The sequence below is a fragment of the Rhopilema esculentum genome, chromosome 20 (assembly GCF_057945365.1).
Source record: "Rhopilema esculentum isolate cy_ngs chromosome 20, ASM5794536v1, whole genome shotgun sequence".
Lineage (NCBI taxonomy): Eukaryota > Metazoa > Cnidaria > Scyphozoa > Rhizostomeae > Rhizostomatidae > Rhopilema > Rhopilema esculentum.
This window is the reverse complement of record NC_142834.1, coordinates 9,186,855-9,199,796: the sequence shown is the minus strand read 5'-3', so window position 1 is coordinate 9,199,796 and position 12,942 is coordinate 9,186,855. Positions and strand designations below refer to the sequence as shown.

General features: G+C 36.6%; 1 protein-coding gene across 1 annotated transcript in view; it reads left to right on the top strand.

The window, feature by feature from the left end:
- The first annotated feature begins 576 nt into the window (after positions 1-576).
- The window catches only part of LOC135687570 (adhesion G protein-coupled receptor V1-like), a 59,671-nt gene continuing 47,305 nt past the window's right edge, over positions 577-12,942 (top strand). The window contains exons 1-16 of the mRNA XM_065204163.2: positions 577-940; positions 3,063-3,250; positions 3,482-3,724; positions 4,248-4,358; positions 4,763-4,876; positions 5,353-6,240; positions 6,744-7,002; positions 7,649-7,933; positions 8,441-8,562; positions 9,015-9,098; positions 9,583-9,664; positions 9,967-10,067; positions 10,214-10,364; positions 10,750-10,952; positions 11,470-11,990; positions 12,424-12,644. Of these exons, the coding sequence (XP_065060235.2) occupies positions 928-940; positions 3,063-3,250; positions 3,482-3,724; positions 4,248-4,358; positions 4,763-4,876; positions 5,353-6,240; positions 6,744-7,002; positions 7,649-7,933; positions 8,441-8,562; positions 9,015-9,098; positions 9,583-9,664; positions 9,967-10,067; positions 10,214-10,364; positions 10,750-10,952; positions 11,470-11,990; positions 12,424-12,644 (3,586 nt within the window). The 5' untranslated portion in view covers positions 577-927. The remainder of the gene's footprint in view (positions 941-3,062; positions 3,251-3,481; positions 3,725-4,247; positions 4,359-4,762; positions 4,877-5,352; positions 6,241-6,743; positions 7,003-7,648; positions 7,934-8,440; positions 8,563-9,014; positions 9,099-9,582; positions 9,665-9,966; positions 10,068-10,213; positions 10,365-10,749; positions 10,953-11,469; positions 11,991-12,423; positions 12,645-12,942) is intronic.

Genomic DNA, 12,942 nt, shown 5'->3' with positions numbered 1-12,942 from the left:
AATTGTGATGCAATCTATAAACCTGTATTAAATCCAATATATAAATCGTAAAATTACCATATAAAAAGGCAATTCGGGCAAGGGTAGGAGAGGGGGGGGGGCGATGGGATCTTTAGGGATCGTTCAGGCTGTTCTATGTAAAAAAGAAGATCTCAGCATTTTCTCATGGCTGGAAAAGGTCTATTATAAGCCAAAAATGCTTAGGTCCCTTAGGCTTGTAAAGAAGTGACAATGTGAAATCCTGTTTAAAAGCTAGGGAAGCCTGCTGTGTCCAAGGATTTCTAGTTCTCAAAATGGTAAATTCGCTTCTTGGGCAGAAATCCTTTTCGCTGATATTGCAAAGCATGCCACACGGTAGTACGGACGAAAAGTGCTTGAAGCATGTTTCAATTTTTCCTGGTCACTCGTTTATTTTGACGAGTTTCCTTTGATAGCGAAATTGACTTTGATAACAGCCTTTAACAGATTCTTTAGATTCCTTAGAACATACTACAAAAAAGCTCTTTTGCTTTTGGTCACGATCCGCGAGTAGACCCGCAACTGCCTCGCGAACGCATGACTCAATATTTCAAATTGGTTGCCATGGTTAATTGACTAGAAATTCGGGGGTTATAAACAACAGATAAGATTCTATTGTTGTATGAAAATTAACCAGCGATTCGGCCTAGAAAAACGTTTAAACTTAGATTAAGATAATTCTTAGGTCCAAAAAACTTTGTGAGTTTATTAGTTACCCTACAGAAGAACTTACCAATAATAATTACCTACTACAACAATAGTCGATCTCCCCCGTACTACCGAATACAGTCTTAGCGTGGGTAATTCAAATATTTACTTGTTTCCCTATGCTCAACTGACGCACCTGTACAATGGCGGCAAGTAAATTCTGCAACTGACCTGCAGAAACTTGAAACCAGCATAATAACTATGACTTCCAAGGGTAAGTTGTCCTTCATTTAAATGGAGGCTTAGTTTGTGATTTTGTTACTACCATTTTGTTTCTATCTTTAAGTTAAATCAGGAAGTGTATCTAGCTAGCAAGTAAAGTTAGGCCAATGTTTGTTTCATATCTATTCCGGCTACTACACTACAGGACCTGCTTTGTTGCTTAAGAATTGCAACAACACACCAGTGACTTTTGTTGCAAATGAAGCTGTTCTGTATTATAGCGATGTGATCCATATTCGCAAGTGGAGCTAAATTGTGCTTTAATTGAAAGATCAGCTAGCAATAAACAAGTCAGCTGTTTTCTGCTGAATGAAAATACGCCACTGTTTCTCCTGTTCAGTTTCCTTGCGTTCGCTTCAGTTCCACTTATATTCACATTCAAAATTCTCAAATGCAATTTGCGCAGTATGTACACGAGAAAAGAATGAAATATTAACATACATGTTAGAGAATTGCATTGGGGCTTCCTGCCAGGGCTCATTCCATTTAAGCCTACCGGAGGTACACCAAGGATAAATCTGATATTGGGAACATTGCCTGCCCTTGAATAAAAAAAATGCTTTAAAATTAATTAGATTGTGCCAGGCGATTATATGGCATGAGCATTGCAAAACAGGAAATTGCTGAAAATTTAGGCAACATATATGCAAGTTGAGGCTGAGCAATATCCTTGGATTATGTTCATTGCCCTGGCCTGAGCAAAAGACTCTACCATGCCCTACCTGATGGTGATTTAGGCTATAAATGATCTTCAAATACCTTGCTGTTTTAGAAATGCTGGAATGTATAGCAGCTAATGGAAATGGTGCGATCAATAAAATGGAGACCTTATGATTTTTATGAAGACCTGATGTCATCTTTGTATTAGAATGTGTGTATCACTGCTTGAAAAAGCGTATGAGGTTTTTCGTAAAACCAAAAAGGTTTTATGAAATTTTAGAAGAAGTTTCTTGAAAACAAAATAATTTAACAAAAAGGATACAAAACAAGTTTTTTAGGCTGTGTTGCCATTACCCTGTTTCCGTATGAGAACAGATTTGAGTCAATCTGTTTTCAAATTTGAGTTTCATTAATACACTCAAAAATGGTGTCATTTGATACCAAACCCAAGTAATTAAAAAACGCTGTTCAAAGTGGAGTCATCCGAAAATGGAATCATTTGAATACGCATCGTTTTTTTGGAAACAGCGAAGACAGAGGCATTCAAAAACAGAATCATTCAATCTCAGTTTCAAAATGAGCTCAGGCTAAGGATATGATAACGGACAAATATCGAGTAATGGAAACACCCACGTTATCGTTTTGACCAAAACAGAGGGGCCTGGGCCAAGGGAAATGAAGTAAAGAGTTAAAATGCCTCTAGGAATGCCATCAATATAACCCTCACAAAAGAAATTAAAAGAAACAAAAGAGAAAAAGAATAGTAATTCAAAACATGGAACTGCACGTGCAATAGAAAGCACGCCTTGGGAGTTCTAGGCATGTGTGAAGGCATGTGCGCACGATCACACACCTAATATTACCAGGACTGCTAAAGTGTGCCAAGCGTGCAAGCTATTAGTTGAATCAGTTGTTGATTGAAGGCTTCCAAGTAGAAAAATTCAGGACAAAAGTACAAGAGATGGAAATTGTGATTGCTGTTAATGGTCTAAATATTAGAAAAAATTGAAAGTATCCTCAGTTATGTTATAAAACAATATCAAGCAATAAAACAGACTACAATTTTGTTCATTGCTCAAATAAGATTAAGGACACAATTGCTGCAAATTTTCCCTTTTTGTTGTAAGCTAAAGTTTGTTTAAACTCCATCATGCTTTTTTTGTTGATAAAACCATCATCATTTAAAAGTAATTTTCTGTGAAAGTAGTTCTTTGAAAATTTACTGGTCTTTGCGTAATCAAACCTTACTTTATGTCTCTTATTTCAAACAATTTCATTTCCTACACAATGCATATGAAAAAAGTCTTGCAGGCATCTTTTGCAAAATAGTTTGTGCTGGTAGGCACAAAAATTTTTTAAGGGAGGTCTGATGATAAGAATAATAATTTCATTTGAATCTTGAATTTCTAGTAGGACTTCTATAGACTTCTATTGGATTTTTTTCATAATTGCAGACTGTGCTCAAACAGTGCCACTGACTTTGGCTGTCTTGGTTCTAATATGGACATCTTGTGCACATGCTGATGGTGTTATCAGCTTTGTAACACAACATGTTGCAATTCAGGAAAGGCAATATGAAGAAGCTGTATTTTATCTTGAAAGAAACTCTGGGAGTTCAAGTAGAGTTTTCTTTTTTTGTCAGGTAAGTGCAGCTTAACTATGATTAAGAATTAATGTTTTTAAAATAAGGCAAAGAAAACGTTGGCTTAGAAAAGGCACAAAAAGTTTTTAGGAATATATTCTGTCAGTATTTTTTCCAAATCAAGCTATACACCACACATCATGGTTTTTTATTTTGTCAATTTTTAAGCAAGATATTGACTCTAAATATAATTTTACTTGTGAATTGAAAGTTTTAACTCTTCTGTCACAGGTTTTAAATAGCACAGGAGCCACAGACCTTGTCAGTGCAAGTGCACCTGGACAGTTTGGTGCTGGGCTAACATCAAGTTCTTGTACATTCACTGTCAAAGAAGATAATATACCAGAACCGAACATTACTTACAGTGTAGGGATAACAATCCAAGATGGTGCTGCTACCATCGGAACACCAAACATAGCAAGACTAACTGTGCTTGCAAATGATGATCCATTTGGTGTTATAGGATTTGAAAATGTAAGTTAAAAACAAAATGCCTTTTCTTATGTCTGCTGATGCTTGAACTTTCCTTGAACATTGAGTAACTTTGTTTTATATATGTTATAAAGCAATTATAAAAAAGTATTCATTAAAATTCTCATTCATTCCACTTTTGTTTGTTTCAGCTTCTTTCTTATTTATTTCTTGAATATCAGGGAATTTTTTCTTAGTCACCTAGGATCTCAGGCTTACATGCTAAGAACATAATTATTAGTAAAACAAAAAGTATGTATATTGTTTAGTAAAATATATAACAACTAGTTTTTTACTGATTGATATTACCTAAACTTGAAAAGTATATGTTTCACTTATATTCATATTTATATATTATATTATTATTATATTTGTACAATCAACTGACAACTTAATATAGATGTCCTGTTAGAGTTTATCAATTGTTACCTTAATAACTGTATCATAATTATTCAATAAAATGAGAGTTTAGGTTGCCTTTTCTTTGATGATTAATTGAGTATTTAATGTTGTTTGTTAATTTCAGTATAATCAACAAATTAGGGCACTGGAACCCTTAGAAGGTCAGCAATCTGTTGCTTCATTTAATGTTTTGAGGAGACAAGGGACTATTGGAACAAGTGTAATATTCTGGCAAGTGAGTATGCAAAAGATCTTTTGAGTGTTCATGGATTGAGTTAGGCAGGCAGAATGTACAAGAATGCCGGCAAAGTGACAAATCAACTAATTTGTGTTAAAAGTATACTTCCAGGCCAATGTTTTGATATGCATATTTAGCACAAGATCTTTGAACCTTACAAGAGTTAACAGAATTTTAAGAATGAATTACATGCATTGACAGAGTTTCATATGGGTCAGGATTGGCAATATGAATTTTACCAATTATCATTTTGTAGGGGAATACCTCAATTCCATTTTTTGGTGGTCAGGATGATGTTGGAATTTATGAAAGTTGCTAAATTTTGGAAGGCAGGCAAAAACAGAGTCAAGTTCTGAACAGTTGCAGTCAGTTGCAGTCTAATTTTTTTTTTCATTTTCTAGGTTAGTAGTGGCCTGCTTGCAAGTGTTCCAGATCTGTCTCCAAATTCAGGTTTTCTCACCTTTGCTAATGGGGAAAGCACTAAGAAGTTAAATATTTCAATACAGCCTGATCAGGTATGATTTTTCCAGAAGTACTAATTGGAGCCCATATTACCCATCATTTTTGGATTTCTTCTGTATCCTCCCCTATAATTTGCTCTCAGAGTGTGTTATTTGACTCATTAGCAATAATTGGATAAAGCTGGTATGCTCTATGCACGAAGTGTTTTCTTTTGAATTTTTGTGTGTACCAAAGGCTCTTGTACCAAATCCTTGAAGTCTAATGCTCTGTTCCAAAGATTTTCCTCACGTAGGTCTTGTGATTCACGCTTGAGGTGTCAGATTTAGGTAGCTCTCTATTTCACAATTCATTCCAGAACTAAGATATTTTTGAATTGTTATTTTCAAGTGGTATCCTGTACTATAAAAACAATTATGTCGTTAAAAAAATGTAGATTGTTTTTAAAAAAGGGATTGTTTCTCAATCATTATATTTCAATCGGTGCCATTTTTTTCATCATTGCACTTATGACAAAATTTCATTTTTCCAGATACCAGAAAACGATGAGCAGTACATAATCGATCTGATAAACGCAACAGGAGGGGCTATGATCAACTCTACATCCAGCAGAGCTTTTGTTCTCATTCCTAGAAATGACCCGCCAATTAGATTTCTGCAGGCGATGCAGTCAGTTTCTGAGTCACAGACATTGATAGTAACAGTACTGCGTGGACAAGGGGAGCCTGGCACTTCTGGTACTATTGGCGACATTTCTATTTCATCCAACGTCACCTATTCCACTATTGATGGCTCTGCAAAGTCAGGATTGGATTATCAAGAAACGACAGGGATCCTTAGCTTCGCATCTGGGGACACTTCAAAATCTTTTTCAATCAATATACTGAAAGATCCTCACCCTGAAATCGCAGAGAACTTTACAGTCACTCTGTCCAACCCTTCGTCTGGAAGTGTACTATCTCCACCCAACACTTTGACTGTTGTTATAAGAAAGAACGATGATCCTCATGGAGTGATTTCGTTCCAAACCCCAAATGCAGTTCTCATACTGGACGAAGTTTCCACAAGTTCTGGAGCTATTTATGTCAACAGATCCCGTGGCACATTTGGGACTGTAACAATCGAATGGCGCATTGCTTCCAGTGGTAGATCGAATTTTGTCACGCCAAGTCTAGTTCTAAATGCAACTCGCGGAGTTTTGACATTCAAACCAGGAGAAACTACCAGGGCTATCCCACTGTCTGCTAGGCAAAATTCCATCCCCCAAGAAGCGATGGAGTTTTATGTTGTATTAGGGAATGCAACGGGTGGTGCGAGACTCGACCCAACCGCGCCACAAACGCGAGTAATTGTTAGGGACAGCAACAGTGCCTATGGTGTTGTGTTCCTCGGAAATGCTGCTGAATATAGAATAGAACTGGTGAGTCATATAACGGCCTTCTAATTCAACATAGACAATATAACTTTCTTCATTCATAATAGCAATTAGGATGTCAAGAAATGTAGGAATATTTTATGCACATAAAACTTTTCCGCTGTCCCTGCTATTCAATAATTTTTCCTATTTTCCTGTGTAAAAGGCTGCGTGAAAAACACCTCTGATTTTCAGCTCTTATCATTTATAATTTAGCCCAATACCGTAAATATTTGATTATTTAGTTGGCTTAGAGCCATAACTTCCTTTCTGTATCCCCCACAAGAGAGCAAAATCACATTTTGTGTTCCATGGGATTCCTCCCCTGACATTGGTTAAGCACAATATTCCTATTTTTTGGATATTGCCATATTCTCGTAGTCCACGAAGAAAACAATGGTCATTGCTTCTTTAAAAGGAATCGGATGCTCCATGCTTAGTTTCCCTGGATAAATTTTCTTGCAAATTTGACCCCGATTAATACCTTAAGCCTGGTTTTTTTCTTTCAGTCCAGCTCACCTCGCAGAATCTTGCTGCCAGTAAAGCGAAACGGAGGAGCACTTGGTGCAGTTACAGTGAATGTTACGGCAGCATATCTGTTACCAGGCTCAAGCGCACCTTCGTCTGATGTCCAGTTGAATTATCCAAGTTACGTCACACTAAGCACGGGAAGCTATAACACTACAGTCGACATTCAGATATCAGAGAACTCTTTTTTGAGAAAAGACGCAGTTTTCATGGTTACCTTGACATCAGTTCAGCTTCAAAGTAAGTGAAACTAAATTCTGACTTTTAAAGAAACGAAAGTAAAAAAATTTTTCCTCTGCCCAATATTTGATATATCCTTTTACTAGAGCAGACATTAGGGTTGCCACCAAGTCCATAGGGGAGTATCTGGAAAATAAACAAATTGAGTTGCTTTAATTAGAAAGGAGAACTGACTTTAAAGATTCACAAAGTTTTATATGTACATCTTGAAAGTTTATCTTTTTAATTATTGTACTACGTACTTTCTCCAGCAATGAGTTTTTAGGGTTTCGGACACTGAGAAGATAATAAGCGATTAGTGTCCTTGCTCCTTCGGTTAGTGTACTGTATTCAAGACAGCCGGTAAAGCTTCTCCCTATGTTCAGCGTCAGTTCAGTTAGAGAAGGGTTTCAGGATTGATGTCTTAGCCCTGCACCGTGCGTCTTAGCAGTCCAGTTACTTAAGCCATGCTTTGTGTGTATAGTGACATATAAAGATAGACTTTCAAGTACAGATAACATATCAATAAAATAAGCTGCCAATACTTTTTTCTGTGTATAGCTGCCAATACATTATTAAGAGGCAGTCAATGAAAAGTTTTTTGGGAATGTAGCTATTCTGAATATGAAGCGATTCTGAATATAAAACAAGTTCTTTTCTGCCATAGAGCAAACGATTATCAGCTCAAAGACTCCGGTAATTGGCAGCCCTCATACAGCCTTTGTAAACATAACATCTGAGCTTGCAAATGGAGAAATCGCATTTTTCAATAATCCAGTCAGCATAAAAGTGAATGAGCCTCAGCGTGGTCAGGTATTCAATCTGTCTTTGTTGCTTATGCGCGATGGCGTTTCCGGGCCTGCCACTGTAACCTGGAGAATAATTCCAACGACAAGTTCATTTGTGGTTGCTGATGCATCGCCTTGGTCCGGTGTCGTCTATTTCAGTACAGGTACTTCATTTTATTTTCTAATCTTTGCGTAGAAAACCCTTCAAGGTGAATTCAAGGCACCCCTTATCTGAACTATTTTTTAACATTGTGGAAAAATATTGCGAAGTAAGTTGTTTATAAAAAATGTTATTGAAAAGTCTAAAATGCAAGCGCCGAATGCATTCTGAGGAGAAACAAGTAAACAACGATTAGTCAATAACTCCATTAAATAAGAAAACTTAAAGGTTAAAGTGTATGAGGTTATGTAGCTTGCACTTCTAAGAAAGTCTTTTTTACTAGACAAGCTTTTGTCGCAAGTAGGGTGAAAATTATGATTTGTTTTGTTGTATTCATCACTATCAAGCACCTGAACATGAACTTTAGAACGCAAAGAAGCTTTGCTTATCGAGCAGTTTCCTGGTCCTTACTGTCGATCTGGCCATACCTCGTGATTCAAATGCTTCAAATAACAGATATCTTGCGAGCAATTACTGTAAAATCCTTAGAGACTTAACTTACTTTTCATAGGCGCTGATAGAGCAAACCTCACAATAACTATTCTTCCTGATGATATTCCTGAGGTCGATGAAGTTTTCACTGTTGAGCTTACAAACGTAACAGAAAGAAACGAACGACTCAGAGTTGGTGGGGTAGGTTTCATTCTTTCAAGGCAGAAATTGCTCCTCTACATAAAACTATTCGTAAATGTATAAGGACTTCTGGAGTGTGAAACGTTATGTTTTGACGTTTTAAGCTCTGGAGAGTATCAGTTGAAGAGCTTTTGTATGTTTTATTGTGTGTTAACAGCATAATTTCTTGCGAACGACAAACGTATCTTGAAATCATTGATAACTGTACATTATTTAGTGAGGAAAATCAACCAACAGAAGTTGCTCTTTATCGAAATTTAGATTTGAATATAGTCTCTAAACCAAAGTTTCAAAAAAATGATTTATTGAATTGGGTGACTATTCAATAACATACTTCTTGTGAAATTTATCTATGTCCTTTCCGAACAAGTACTTTCGTCTCTATGAGATCCTCACATGAAGATAGCCACATTGCTTCACTAAGCCTTTCACATGTAGTGTTTCTTCTTCAGAATCGTGCTACCGTCACAATAAATCAAAATGACAGCCCTGGTGGAACCTTTGAGTTTAATCATACAGGTCGCATCATATTGCAGGTAAAATGCGTTATTTATTAATCCTCGAAATTTATACAAAAAGTACAAAAATGCCAGGTTCTAACGTCTTCTTCAAATGCCCAGCTATTGTTTCTTATCAGTCTTGATCAAGTTTGCATTCTCAAGATGGAGGCCACGTCAGGTTTCGATTCTGATCAAGTGAATCATTTGCATTAAAAATAAAACCTTTCTTTCACATTCCGTGCATTGTTCGTTTTCAAGAACCAAATTAGACTACCCGTTATGATGTTTTGGCCAATCAAAAAGCTTCATAAATCTCTTTTTGACAATCATCTGCAGGCCCGTTGGAACCGGGGGGGGCTGGGGGGGCTCCAGCCCCCCAATAATTGTCAGACTGTAGTATATTTCCTTTATAATAGTGTACCAAACGAGAAGGAATACAATGGGCAGCCCCCTCCCCCCAATATGAATTTCGTTCCGACGGCACTGATCTGTCAATGATTTTGTAACTCTACATTTGCAGGAAAATGACGCCAGAACAGTTGATGTTATTCGCCTTGGGGGTGCGTTAACAACTCAGCGAGTGCAAGTGACAATTGTCAATGGTTAGTTTGCGAAGCAGTGTTTTATCATGTCTGTGCCTAAATGCTTATCTCCAGCGATTCAAGTATCATTGAAACGAGTACAACCAAATGTTACTTTACTTCGTAGAAGGGAGAGTTTTTGGGAGCAAATTGGGTTCTGAGTCAAATTGGCTTTACTTCTGATTTTGTCAGCTACTAGCTAGATGTCAGTCGACATGTAATGAAAGATCTTAATTAAATTCCTATTCTTTGTTTCTTTGTTCGCTTTAACTAGTGTTTCCTTCCCATTAAAGTCAGCTTAATCTTAAAATTTTTCAACATAGGACGGAATGACTTTGTTACCGACGAGAGTATTTTGAAATTTGATCCTAACCAAAGAAGCAAGACGTTCTTCATATTCACAAGAGATGACAATATTCCTGAGGTATGTTTTTCAGTTATTTCCATTATGTGAACGATGCTTTTTTAAGTTTGCCAATATACTTTGCTTTCAAATCTCTCCGCTACAAGATCACAAATTCAAATTGTCAACAGTGAAATTCACTTCTAATGGTTTTGGTATCTCAACAGGAAAATGAAAATTTCACAATGATTTTAACGGCAATCGGTGATTCTACCTTGGGAACTCGTACAAGACTAGAAATCATTATACTGCAGAATGATGACGCAAATGGTGTATTTTCATTCACAAATGTTACTTCAAATCTGTTCAAATACGCAGGTTCGTTTTCACATTGCACTATGACTACCCACTGAACTTTTTCTACTTTAAAAAGTATGAGCAAGCAACAACTATATTAATATCAGTTTGCCACTTGCTACATGTTTTTAATCAAATGCATATCTGAATATCTCCTGAAAAAAGGAGCTAGGTGAATATTTTTTGGGATATCATATCAACAACTGTACCTTATGTACTTTCTATTAGTTCAGTCAATGGTGCTTGAACATCCTTGTTAGTTGTTAGTTGTTCCTATACATTACAACTTTCTATGGAGCATCTCATATTTGCCTTAAAAATGGTATAGATCCTCTGTAGTAGGTAAATCAGTAGAAAATCGTTTTCATTCTTTATTGGTTGTAACATATGCTCGCTGACATTTTAGATGAGATAAAAGGCTCTCCACATACCGTATCGTTCGATATCACAAGGAGCAGAGGGACATTCTCTACTGTTCGCGTATACTGGAATGTAACGTCGCTATCAGGCTCCCACGCCGCGTCCGACCTACAGCAGTTGAATGGGGTAGTCGAATTTGCTCAAGGAGAGGCTAGCCGCCTATTGAATATCAGAATCAAACCTGATCTGGTATGACTTTTTGAAAGCTATCTGTTTTTCTCTTATAACGATATCTAATTTTGCCCTTTCTTATCTTTAACTTACTATTCAGCTATGTCTTAAAAACCTAGCCTCTATTTCAAATGAAATCCTTAACATTAAAAAAGGAACAAAAGAAAGTAATCGTGGGATTTAAAAGGTAGTTTTGTGACGGATTTTTTCTACAATAATCGTACGTAAGATAACAGTAGGTTTCCAACTCAATTTTGAGTGTAATATTTTTAGAGAAAGTTTTTTTCATTCTCAAATATCCCGTGAACTGCCAAAAGCTCTTTCCTATTTACTTCCTAAATTCAAAAGTGTTATTATAGAGTAAGCTGCATGTTAATCAGTGCACCAAGTACCACATCAAATGTTTGCAAAAGAGTTTCACGTTTAGAATCTTGTGTATCGTTTCGCCTATATGCTTATTTATTGTTTTGATAGTGATCTATTGCCTTTAAAACCCCTGCAAGTGAATATGACGGCATTTCCGTTGACTTTTTAGATTCCTGAAGGCGAAGAAAGATTTCAGATTCATTTAGTGAACATCACTGGCGGTGGTAGGTTGGCGGAACCCCTGAATGCGACATTGATTATCAATCCTAATGATGCTCCTGTCTACTTCCTTCAACCAACACACGTGACCGTGAACGAAGGTCAGGCTGCGAATCTCACCATCATGTTAAGTAGAGTCTTGACGCAAACTATAACAGTTTATGTCTCAACTATTGACGCAACAGCCTTAGCATCAACAGGAGACTACGTAGCAGCCCTCAACTTACCTGTAACTTTCTCACCCGGTGAGCAGAGGAAGAATGTAAGCATCCAAACCATTGATGACAACACCCCTGAAATTGCTGCGGTTTTTGGCGTTCGTCTGAATGGATCTACTGGAGACACGGTGTTGATACCACCCACTGAAGCAACAGTGACTATAGCAGCTAATGATGATCCGTATGGAATATTTGACTTCTCACAAGCATCTTTGAATAGAATTGCATCTGAAGGGGATACCATCCGTTTTGAGTATGTATATTTAACTTATTTATGGTTACATGCTTAGTTGCCATTCCATTTGGTGCTGCGTAATATCTGATTGCTAAGGTAGATTTTTCAATATATTTTTCAGGGAGAAGTATGATTACCCTCTTTTTGTGTATATCATAATAGAAGCTCTCTTGTCTTCAAAGCATATGGAAGTCTATATTAGTTTTAAGAAATCTTATTCTTATAATGTGGCTTTTTAAGCTGTTAATCTCCCCTTATTTTGGTGTGGCTAATAAAATTAAAATACATCACACTGTATCACCAGACAGCTGCTTTTCTTTAGCTGTACATCTTCCTGTAATGATCGAATATCTTCCGAGTTTTTTACTAGTGATAATTCGTCAATCATCAACTTAACAGATAAAATTAAATAGATTTCTATTATGTAATAAATATCATAACCCTTTTGCAGGATCTTACGGTCAAGGGGGAGTTTTGGCAATGTATCAGTTGGATGGGAAATCCTGTATAGCAACAGAAGGGCAGTAGCAGACAATAGTGAGTTCGTCAAGGCAACAGGAAATGTCAATTTTAGCGAGGGGCTTCGAAGTGCTTTCTTGTCGGTTGTTGTCAGGAGTGATGGTGTCCCTGAGCTGAATGAAACGTTTTATATACGTCTTACTAATGTCACAGGTAACGAAAGAAAATGTTTTTTTATCCTGAAGATTTTAAATGCGATGATTGTTAACATGACAAATGATTCTTGAATCCTATTTTAGAGTTTGTTTTTAACATTCAGTTAATGCTGTAAAATGTTATCCATTTTGCGCTTTAAATTACGGGTACCATAAGGTTTATGTTTTTTAGATTTCAAAAGTGAAACAAATTTATGATTAATTCAGTTTTGCTATTTTTCAGAGCAAATCTGGCAACTTACGCTTCAACTCAAATCTGTTACATAAAGCTGTTTTATTGTTGGCTCACAGGGAAC